Raw genomic sequence first — 12,075 nt, 5'->3', positions numbered from 1 at the left:
TAGTCTAGAAATTATTCTAATATGCTGATTTGCTGCTAAAGAAACAGTTTTGAACTGAAATATTTTGAAATATTTTATTTTTCAGGATTATTTGCTGAATACAAAAAAAAAAAAAATATATATATATATATATATATCTTACTGACCCTAAACATTAATACATATTTTATTTATAACATATTGGCTTTAATAATATTTTGTACAAGTCTGATTTTTTTTTTTACTGTTCATTACATCATAGAGTGATCAAATACTGTATCTAATCATGCCTTTCTTTTTCAAGTTTAAAAATTTCCAGAATAAATATCACCTCCAGAGATGAACGACAAACTTTGACCTAAAATAAAACAGATGGACACAAGGTAGGAAACAACAGGAGAGGACTGTAACTGAGGAAGTGGAGATTTAGTGGGGTTGAGAGGTGCCTCTAAAGACTTACTGCAGGCTCATGAGGGAAGGCCACACTGAGGGGGATCGATACTCTGCTAATGCAACTCACATTATTTCTTGGAATAAATTCTCCTGACTCGGGGACCGACACTAAAAGCACCTGGTGGTATTTCAGTGGCTCCGCAAGGCCCTTGGGGTTCCAGGATGGCTGCATCCAACTCGGACGGTCTACTAAAGCTCCAGACAAGCTTTCGGGACCTTTAGCACCAAGCTCCAAGGGGACACATTAACAGGGAGTCTCACAATAGGCATTTTGATGTGTCTAACAAGAAGACAATAAATTGTCCCTCATTACTCAGTAATTAACTCCACAGTCCCATCCCCCCCCGTCCTGACACTTAAATCAACCTTTCCTTCCACAAACACCCCCTAACGCTCTCCTCCCCTCGCCTGGTTTTTAATTTCCTCCTCTCCGTGGTGTGTAAAGCAAGAGAGTTTTCACTCCAAACTCTATCATTCCCTGCCATATGCGCTCTCCCTCCCCACCCCATCTTGAACCCCACCTTTTAGCTTGTCCCGTCCTCTGAGACCTCTCATAGAGCAACACCTGGAAAAGGGCATGGCATTATGACCGGGGATTGTGGGAGTGAACCTAGGAGGATCTGCAGCGAAACCTAATGCTACCAATCCCTCAGGCCTTCTCTATCCACAGGGCTTTTCACAATCCTCCTCTGTTAATTGTTAGAATTAGGTTATTAATTGGACACAGAGGAAAATCACCTGTCATGTCAGATGGGGATCACTTCCCGATTGAAAGATATCTCTTATATGAGCCCATGGGCTTTATGGGCCTGTGAAACACACACTGGGATTGCATGTCTGCATAGCCCAAAGGCATAAAACACCTTGTTCATAAAAGGGGAAGCTCACTTTTTAAATGCATATATGGCTGACATACATCCACACTCGTATGGCCCAGATTCAAAAGCCATGAGTTGTTTGATAACTTATTGGGGACTACATAATTTTTGGAAATAAGGGATAATGAACTTCACATGCACAGAAGCTCAGCATTCATAATTCAGATATCATTTCCACATCGTAAGAATTCAGGAATCAAAAAAAATTTTTTTTGTATCATATCAATTTATTTACACAAGATTTTACTTTTCTGACACATGTAACATTCAGTAAAATTGACTACAAAGTAAATTTTTACATTAAGAAAACATAACTGGTGCTTGTTCATGCAGAGCAGAGCATTGTGGTTGGTTGCTAGAGTGCTGCTTTAAGGTTGTTTTGGTGTTTGAAATTTGCTATGATATTTGGGTAGCTCCTTCAGTTTAGGTCTATAAGTTTTTTCCTCCATCATATCATCCAAGTGCCCTGAATGGTACTAAAGACAGAAAAGTCATTGAACGAACAATGAAAAGACAGCCACAAATGCAAAGAAATAACATGAACTTTTTGGAAGTTCTTTAAATAGCTGGCATGATCATATACAAAACCATTAGCAAAGCTCAACAGCCCCTGTGGCTCCCACAGCTATCAGGTAATTTGACAGAGATCCAAAAGTTGTAGACATGCAGATGTTTACCATTTAAGCAGGAATCTGTGCACAGTTTATGTCAGAGAAAATGTGACAGGTGCCCAAAGTCTTTTTAAAGAGCAATTTAAGTGAACGTTTGTAAGTGCCTGCCATAAGAAAAGTGAAAGCAAAATAATCACAAATGAAATCTTAAATATTACATATAGTTCATCATTCACATGCATTTGTATTTGAAAAAACAACAACAACAAAAAACACTAGAATATAAATTTCACATCATTGACAGGGAAATAGCAACATTTTGGATGTATGTAAACACATATACATAACATTTTTGATAATAGTAATTGTATATATATATATACATATATATATATATATATATATATATATATATATATATATACAAATTTATATATATATATATATGAGAATCATGTATATAGTGTAAATGGTGCAGCATTCTCCATGAATGACGGTGCAGAAAAAAAACCGACATGTACACAAAAATATATTTCGCAGATATACCGTAATTCAGAAAACAAAACAATACATACACTCTTGCTTCTAGATACCATGTTCACATGCTAGTAAGTCCCTTAATCAAAACTACAATTTTCTAGAATACGATGCTAATATGGCAAATCCAGTGAAAGTGCTTATTGAAGCAACATAGCAAACTGATTTGCAGGTAGACTGATAAAAAAGTCATACGACCATATAAATGGTGGGGAAAAAGATAGCACTACCCACTTCTTGGCTAACTGCACGGAGGTTTTCCTGTTGTTTGAACAACCCGGTTGCTCCTTTGATATCTCTGTCTGTTAACTGAAAACAAATGTTTAGCAAGCCAAGATACCACAATAACACTCCAGCCCACTGCCTGGCGTGATCGTTCTCTTACCTTGACCTCACCCTGAAATAGATGCCTGAATTACATACACACGAACACCCACACAAAAGTGTAGCTTTCCCCATTACGTGATGAGAGCCTGGCGCTGAAAAAAGATCTATTACACCGTCGCAGTGCACTTGAGAGAGCAGTCTTCCTGAACGAAGAACAAAGGTTGATGGGCCCTAGAAGGACAAGTGTTCTACAAAACACTGTCTCAAACCGGCTGTTAACACTCTAGTTTAAAGAAGCCATCTACACAGGGACACACTGAAGGCCTTTTCTCTCCACTTCGCTCTTCATTGTGATAGAAATCGACATACGTTGGCACAAGGGCCTGTTATTGTGTAGAACTGTTTACCTAGTGAAGCTGATAGGATCTTTTTATCAGCCTTTTGATGAACATCGTGAAAGTGTTTTTGAGTTTATTTCTGTTCACAGTATTATTAGTCAGAACATACTTTTTGTTAAGGAGCCTATATTACCGGAGGTCTTGTGTTATTTAAGAGAAAGCCACTCACATTAACCAATCAGAAAACCTGGAGGCATTTCTCTACCATTTTAACCAATGGTATGAGTTTAGGGGCCAGACTATGGATGATATACAAGTTGCAATTGTTACTAGTTGCACAGAAATCACTAATAGTAGCTTTAAAAGGGTTATATAGTGCTTTTTTAAAGATCATTATTTTGTGTATTTGGTGTAACAGAATATGTTGACCTGCTTTAATGTTCAAAAAACACATCATTTTTCAAATACTGTACATTATTGTAGGTCCTCTATGCCCCGCCAAACGCATTGTTTTCTACAAAGTCCCTCCTTCTGACAAGCGCAGTCTGCTCTGATTGGCCAACTGACCCAGTGCATTGTGATTAGCCGAACACCACAAGCACTCGTCAGAAATGTAATGCCCCTTTCCATAATCGCAAGCTTCATCTTTCAAAATAAATTTAAAGACAGTTAATAATGTCCTTAGTTATACCATCAGTTCAAGCCCGAAAGGGGAACAGAGTCGTGTGACAGACAGTGATGAAGCTCCTGTGTGTTTGCAGTACTCAAGCTACGGACGGTTTAGATAGCTGACTCCACCGTGTGACTGTCTCTCTGTCTCTGTCTCTCTCTCTCACTCTCTCTCTCACACACACACACACACACACGCAATGCGCAGAACTCCACATTTGACTAATAACAAAACATACCTACAGTAGCTGATTCAGAAGTGCCAGATTGTCAGAGCAAAGTCAGAATGACCTCCTCTCCTAGGTTCACGAAATGGTCGTCCATAAAATGCGTTGCTGTTTTATTGTAAGTAATCTTAAAGATTCCTAAATGCATCTACTTTCGGAGGGCCAAGTAAAGAGCTTTTGCTTTCGCCTAGATACACACAGCACATCCCTGACATGGCTGCTTCAACACTAACTCCGGTTACTGAAACCACCGCAAATATTATTAATGAGCCGTTTTAAGGGGGCATTGCAGAGTCTTAACTTTGATAAAGAATATCTCTTTGGATTTGAAACTTTAGTCTTTGCAAATTTACAGATCTTCTTTATGCACCAAGAGATTGTAACACTCCAAAAAGAAAGGAAAAATTGAAATCGCATCATATGACCCCTTTAATGTCATGTTAACATTTATTTTCCAAGACTTATTTTGATTATGCTAGGTCCAAATGAACATTTTCTACTGTAGCTTGCTTGCTTTGGCATAGACTGTGGTGTTCTGGGATAGAAATACAAACTTTTTCATTTCAAAGTGATGTGGAATTGAAAGGTTTTCTCCCAACAAAGCAACATCTTTAGTTTTGCAGGGACCTCAGTGATAGCAAACCTCAGAAATTTCCATCACTAGTTCAAGACATTCCCCTGTTTCGTGGCAGGCGTCTGTAAGGCCACAGTCAAAATCACAACTGCAGTTCCAGCTGTTATTATGCGAAGGTTCTGCGGGTGGTGAGAAAAGCATGTAGGCAGGGCAGATGGAGTGAGCAGCTCGCTCCAATGTTTCAGGTAGCATGAGGAACAAGTCGTAGAATCGGCAGAAGAGACAATTCAGCACAATCCCGGCACAGAGTTCTGAACAAGAATAAGAAATCATTGGATTGTGGATAGTCAAAAGGGAATGCTAAAGCATCTATACTTTATTCACAGCTGCAGAAAGTGTATTTAGAAGAAGCATGTAAAGCCTTCCTAACGGAGAGTACACTTGTAGCTTTTCTGTTTAATTAACAGTAACATGATGCTTCAGATGCTGGCAATCACTGTTGAAAACAACAACAACATCAACAACAAACAGCATATGCTTGTTAGGTATTTTATGAAGCATGGCACTATGATTGAGCTGGTTTAAGCTGATCCTTATTTGGTCCTGAGCAGTTGCTAGTTGTTGTTTTTTTCAACAGGGATATGTCATGAAAACAAAAGGCCAGAACAAATAAAAATAAAAAAAATAAAGTACTGATGCAATTAAAAAAAAATGGCCATGTGTAGTGCTGTAATAAAATAAAAGTGTGATTAGTTTCAAACTTTTCTTTGTTTTTTTGTTTTTCAACTAAAAAAGCACTTTTATATTCCAAGGGTTTAATTTTTTTTAAATAAATATATTTGCATATATGTTTTTTTTTTTTTTTTTTTTGCAATAAACTTGTTTCTATATGCACGACCAGTATCTTTAAATCAATAGTTAGATATTTATCTGTCAGTTTTAACTTGATTATGTCGTTCATAATGCTTCATGGAATTGTAGTTCTTTCCTTCATCAAAGTACACAGTCTTTTTTCAACCCAAATGCTGGGTTGAAAGCACTTTGTAGGATGTTGGGTTGTTTTAACCCAAGTTTGGGTTGAAAATTGGTCTTGATCATAAGAGACAATTTATAAGAGACATGCCACTTCCTCAATCCTCAATACAACTATATAAGGAAAACCCGTAACGGCAAAGATGGCGGTTGTATGCACATGTCCCGCCCCTCCCGCTGGAAAGCCAATCATCTGCTTTTAACAGTCAAGCTGGGAAATATTTAAGCCTATCGTCTGGTTCCACTGATGTACACGCACAGTTGAGGAACTCTTGCGCATATGTAGTAAAAGTAAAACCTGTGGGGAAAAAGGCGTTTTAAACCTTATTTTGGTGCAAAGTCATCAACATTTTTCAGCGATTTTTATTATATTTTACTGCTGTTTCTATACATGTAGTTTTTATGTCCCGGTGACCAGTGAAAGTGCAGTTCTGACTCTATGCCCATTCATTTAGATATGAGCCTGGTCTTGTTAGTTTGAAATAGCTGCCCGCTGGCGTTGCCAAGATGGCGGCCAAGTGGCATGACTTGCCTAAAAGGACTAATAACCCAGCGGCACTGGGTTGGGAACGCAGACGTGAAATAGAGAATGCACGTCACGTTAACATCGGACGACGCCAGTGGGAGAAGCCGCCATTTTCTCTGTGTGAAAGAAGTGAGAAGTAAATGAAAGACACTATGATAAGTAAAGATTCGAAATGTAAAGTTATCATTCATTGTTTATGTCCGGGAGTGTTTTGAGGTCTCATGAAAGGCGGAAATAAAAGAGCTTATATTGAAAGATAAGCGGATGCGGTTTTCGCCTCAGAAACTGAAGTCTTAACGGCCTCTTTTACTGAACGGAAGAGTTAACGTTAACGTTACTTTTAATATAACGTCCGTGAGTGTCTTGTGTCATATTTACATAAGATTTTACAACATCTGCACTTTTTGAGGTGTTAATAGACGGTTATGGTTACAGTTCAGTCATGTTAATTTGTTATCTTATTTTTCGCGGTTAAACTGAATGTAACGTTACGTTAGTTTTCTAAAGGCTTGCTTGTGTGAGGAGGAGGCGATGTTCTCAGCTTCTTCAGAAGAGAGTGAAAGATGAGTTTAAGGCAAGTAAACTTCATAATTCCATCATGTTATTATTATTCTTTTTTTACTAAGACTAAAAGAATGTTTGTTTTTTTAGATGTTGAACGCCAGAGACAAGATAACTTAATTCTTTTGAGACTGATGAGAGTTATTTTTGGAAAATAAATGTTTCTGTTGTGTCCTGGCTGTTTACTTCACATTTTGATGCAACAACAGTATGATTACATGTTCATATTTTATTTAAACCGTTGATGTCCCCTTTTTCTTTGCAGAACTCAAACTAGCTTTGAAATTAAGGACACAGAAGCCTGCTTGTGTTAGGAGGAGGCAATTTTCTCAGCTTCTACGGAAAAGAGGGAAAGACAGTTTAAGGCAAGTTTTTTTTTTTTTTTAATAGGAGTAAAATAATGATTGTTTTTTGTTTTTGTAGATGTTGAAAGCCAGAGATATAGGAGAGCATCATTCTTTTGAGATTTATGCAAGTTATTTTTAGAAAATAAATGTTTCTGTTGTCTACTGTCGGTTTACTTCACATTTTGATGCAACAACAGTGTGATTACATGCCCATTTCATAAAAACCATCGATGTCTGTGTTTTTCATTGCAGAACTCAAACCAACTTTGGAGTTGTCTGATTTGGAGAGTCATCATTCTTGGTCTTCCCTCTTTAAAGGAATAGTTCACACAAAAAAAATCATTTATTTGCCCTCGTGTCATTCCAAACCTATAAGACTTTTGTCTGTCTTTACACTTGAAAAAACACCCTTTAACATTTGTAATGTACAAAGAAACTGCACTGGGGAAAAAAACTGTTTTTGAGTGGCCGTCTCTAGCAGAGCTAAGTTATGATATTGCTGAAACATTTTGAATTAATTTTAAACATTAACAGACATGCTTTATCACCAATATATATACTACAGTACATCAAAACATCACATCTGTCTAACACACATGCTGTTACGGTCACATAATATGTCAAAAAGCACAATGATGTGTGATGAGTGAATGATATCAGTAATGCTCATAATGACATGGCACCATCATGCCAATAGCTTAAAAAGCCCATAGAGTATTACATATGTTATAGAACTTAAATGCCTCTTTGAAAACTCTTACCTTGAGATCTCGGCTGATTGGGATAGACACTTAAAGGCCCTTAATGACCTGGAGTCAGTCCGCACCTCTTGTATAAAGAGTTTAAAAGCTTCCCAGCTCTCGCTGGGCACTTCTGTACACATGCATAATTTACTGAACCATCTTTTCCTTCCAAAGAGAGAAGGAATAGAGCTGTGTGGAGATAATCAATTATCATCCATCTGTTTAGGTGTTTTTCCCTTCCAGGCACTTTCAGGTGATTACATAAACAGGGGGATGACACAGAATCAAAATATTTGGGGGGATTTTAGTGTAGTCGACTTAATGTGATGGTCTGTTTTTAAGAAATGTTTCCACACAGCCCAGGGTTTTGTGTAAAAAAAACAAATAAACAAACCAAGCTTCAAATGGGGGTTTCAAGATTTAAGGCCCTATCCCAATTCTATTTTAAACCCCTTCAACTACCACTATGCCTACCTCTTCCCCATGGCCCTTGAAACAAAGTGGCAAGGGACAGGGGTGTAAATATTTCCCTAAGAAACGAGACACCACTACTTACACTTCATAATATGTAATCGCTAGTTCCTACCTTAATGGAGATGCACCAATGTTTTAGGGGTAGAAATGAGATTGGGCCTAGTAGATCTAAGCATAATGCGGGACAAAATACCCTTGCCTTACCCTAGCTTAAGAGTAGGAATTAGATTAACCTCTGAATATTTGACCAGGAAAGGCATCATAATGCATGTGTAAACCTCGACACTATGACATAATTACTCCTATATTAACTCAATTAATTACAGAGAAAGTAGTATTCAATCAACTTCAAAGTTTCTTGGTCAATTACAAAATTTATGCTTTAGAAAATTACACTCCACTGAGATGGCTCTTTTAAAAGTGTTTAATGACATTCATTGAGCTACCGACTGGAGATTCTGTAGCACTGGTACTTTTAGACTTGAGCACTGCTTTTGTATGTTCTTCTGTCCCGCTTAGAACAGGTAGTGGGCATTAGAGGTTCAGCCCTAAATTGGTTCCAGTCTTATCTTACGAATAGAAGTTTCTCAGTTAATATTGGTTGCAGTTTTATCTGTGATCTTGTCTTTGTTTTAATTCTGTTAATGGTTGCTTACTTCGTACAGCACATTGGTCAATGGTAGTTGTGTTTAGTTGTGCTTTATAAATAAATTGAAATTGAAAAAAATTAAATTAACTAATCTGAACCTACTGGCTGAATGAGGGGAAATATATTGTTCTAATTAATTTCATATTGAAAAAGCTGTTGAATCATAATAGTCAAGCAAAAGAGCTCTCTGAACATGGCTTTAATAATTCATCTCTAAATGTAAGTTTAATCAAATGTGCTGCTTAATTCAGATAATAAAACATATGTAGATAGCTTTAAAATCACATGCTTTTCCTTAGTTTTCATTTTAAATTATAGATAGATTTTAATCATTTACTATTTAAAATGCATAATTATATGCTTGTGGCAAAAAAAAAAAAAAATCAAAGGTTTTTTTAAACAAGATAGTGTATAAACTCAGCGCTCATTTGAGAGAAATAAAGTATTTTAATTCAAGACAATTCGCAGTGGCAGTTCAAGTTGTAATTATTATTCATTAGAGCACTTTGGGCATTATGGTGGTCTGGGAATGAGGAAGCTGGCCAATCCAAAAACCCAGGTGTGATGATGCATGACTCACCTCCTCTCTCCTGAGAGTCAGATAGGGAGCTGCTGGAGGAGGAGGCAGTGCTGTATCTGTCCACTGAGCATAAGGAGTATGTGAATTCTGTAGAGTCAGTTTCTGCTTCTTTCTCCCAGAGATCCAGCTCAGGAATTGGCGAGAGCCTCCCAGGTGCTGTGCTGGATGCCTCCGTTACTGCAAATGAGAAAGAGTTTTTGAATAATCTGCATGTTTACATTTATGAGTATTGAGCAAGATACGGTTGATTTACACTCACCTACTGTACTAAGTGAGATTATACAAAAGGTTTTCATAAAATCCTCTAAAACATAAAGGAACAAGTCATCTAAAAAAGAAAATTCTGTCATAATTGTAAAACCTGTATGTTTTTCTTTCTTCCAGAAAACAGAAAAGGTTTATAGCAGGAAATCCATATAATGAAAGTGAACAGGGACCATGTTTTCAAAACAAGATAATGACATAAATGTATTTTCCTCACAGAAAACTATGATGTGGCTTCAGAAAAGTTTGAATTTAGTTTCAGAGTTGTATGGGGAAATTGTATTGTTTGTCCTTTTTGGATCTTTACTGCCCTGGTCCCCATTCACTTTCACTGTAAAATAAAGTAAATAATGGTTCCACACAGGTTCCACATCCGCAGTCCTCATTAAAGCCATTAAGTACACAGTCTTTTTAGCTTCAAATCAAAGTGTGTAATGTCTCCGCATAGCTGGTTGGTTTGTTTCATGGCTTATAACTCTTTAACAAAAAGACTTTTGAAAAATCCCTGAGGGAAAAATGAAAGGGAAAATTACTTCTGGAACCAAGGTCTCTGAAAAAGTGGGCGGGCACTATTGCACTCTATGTTCACGTCCCAAACACATGCCATTGTCTGAGCCAGAAGCCAACATTTTGTCAACCAACTCATACAAACAGCAATGTTTTTAAAGTGCCACAGAGCCACATTTTATTACTTTTTCCACACAGTTTTGGAATGCTTACTTATATATTTATCTCTGCACATTTAACTGGTCAAAGGAGAAAGTGTAATTTTTGCAGTGCTCAAATTCATCACTTTTAACATCCCTGTCAGTAACAAATCCACGTTTATATATGCAGAAGAATCAATGTTCTCTAATCCACCATGTCAGTTCTCATTTCAAAAGTTCTTTCATCCTGAAGCAATGTTTATCAAGGCCTGTCTAGAAAACATGCTGAGATGTGTTCCTGTGCTTTCACTGGTCTCAAAGTAAGCCCAGAAATCATTCAATAATGAATATGCCAGATCTGAATGCAAACTATTAATGAATCATTGCTTTGGCTGCACTACCTTGTTTATTTTTTTCTTCCACCTATCCTAAATGAATTATTCATTGTGCTTTTCTCTCTTTTATTTAACATTTAATGTCTTATGATTAATTAACACATGGGACATATTTTCCGTAGAGGAATCTGCATTGTTAGTCCAAAATAAAAAAAGAGAAGGGGAAAGACAAATGAAAATGACTTTGGGCTGTATTGGCCTTTTTTCTTTTCTCTCTCTCTCTCCTTCAAATTGAATAATTTAGAAAAGGGGATAAAGAATTGTCTCTCCAGAAAGTTATGTGGTTTCTTCACTGTGTTCTCGCTTTGTGAAGGGAATGTGTTATGATATGACAGATGTAGAAGATTAATCTTTTTGTGTTTTATTACAAGAGAGCACATGCTCTTCGACAACACAGTTGCAGGATTTAAACAGCAGCTTCGAAATGAGCAGATTCTCAGGTGTGCCATTATCAGCTGTTCACAATCACAGCGTTCAGACATAACAATTTTATGCATGATATAATCTCTAATACAAATCTTTCTGATAAGTAAATGTGGGGATCAATTGAGTTATAGACAGTGTGACAACTAGCCCCAGTCTAACCTTATTTGTGTATACCTCACCATCATAAAAACTACAATTTGGGGGGATTTACTGGATGGGGCAAGGGATAGTCACAGTGAAAAAAAAGGGGGACAAAAACAGATCCATTAAGACAGGGGACAGGATTCACCTATTTCTAACTGCTGTGAACGCTAATGCACTGTTGCATCCTTCAATCAATAACCATCTCAAAATGAGTGAGAAAACATTATTCTCAATATGTCATGCACCAAACCAAAATTGTTTCAGTGTGTTAGATAATTATAGGAGCGTGTCGGTTTTTAATTAACTTACCAGCTTTTACCAACGTGCTTCTCTCCCCAGTTTTGATCAAATCAAGCTCGATTTCCGAGTTTTGTCCAGCCATCTGTCTTACAGTGTGATATCAAAACAATTGTCATATCAAGGTCCGATTCAGGAAAAAAGTACAAAGACACTGCTAAAGCTGTGAATGAAAACTTACCATTGATATACAGTTATCTTAGTGGCGGGAATATCAAGACATCACATGAGAGATTTAAGCATAATAACACAGATGCACGACACGCCTTCAGCAACACACAAAAAAAATCCTTTCGCACTTCAGCAGATAAAGCTGTGCGTCGCTTTTTTACAAATGATTAGTTACAAAGAAAGTTGGTGAGATTGAAGATTACAGAAGCATACTGTCATCAAAGCA

The 12,075-nt window shown here is 37.1% G+C and overlaps 1 protein-coding gene across 1 annotated transcript; it reads right to left on the bottom strand.

The window, feature by feature from the left end:
* Window positions 1-4,533: 4,533 nt before the first annotated feature.
* Window positions 4,534-11,829, bottom strand: mdfic2 (MyoD family inhibitor domain containing 2). Its single transcript, XM_059559942.1, has 3 exons — window positions 11,691-11,829; window positions 9,506-9,682; window positions 4,534-4,904 (listed from the first exon to the last, which is right to left on the bottom strand). The coding sequence occupies exons 1-3, from the start codon at window positions 11,761-11,763 to the stop codon at window positions 4,648-4,650; spliced, it is 507 nt and encodes a 168-aa protein (XP_059415925.1). The 5' UTR covers window positions 11,764-11,829; the 3' UTR covers window positions 4,534-4,647.
* Between the last annotated feature and the right edge of the window lie 246 nt (window positions 11,830-12,075).

This window comes from Carassius carassius, chromosome 10, assembly GCF_963082965.1.
Source record: "Carassius carassius chromosome 10, fCarCar2.1, whole genome shotgun sequence".
Lineage (NCBI taxonomy): Eukaryota > Metazoa > Chordata > Actinopteri > Cypriniformes > Cyprinidae > Carassius > Carassius carassius.
This window is presented reverse-complemented; position numbering and strand designations above follow the sequence as displayed.

Excerpts from the sequence above, each read along its gene's own strand:
- mdfic2 (XM_059559942.1), bottom strand. The coding sequence starts at position 11,763 with ATGGCTGGACAAAACTCGGAAATCGAGCTTGATTTGATCAAAACTGGG. Across the intron at positions 9,683-11,690 it reads AAGCACGTTGGTAAAAGCTG|TAACGGAGGCATCCAGCACA; the intron begins GTAAGTTAATTA and ends TCTCATTTGCAG. Across the intron at positions 4,905-9,505 it reads TGACTCTCAGGAGAGAGGAG|AACTCTGTGCCGGGATTGTG; the intron begins GTGAGTCATGCA and ends ATTCTTGTTCAG.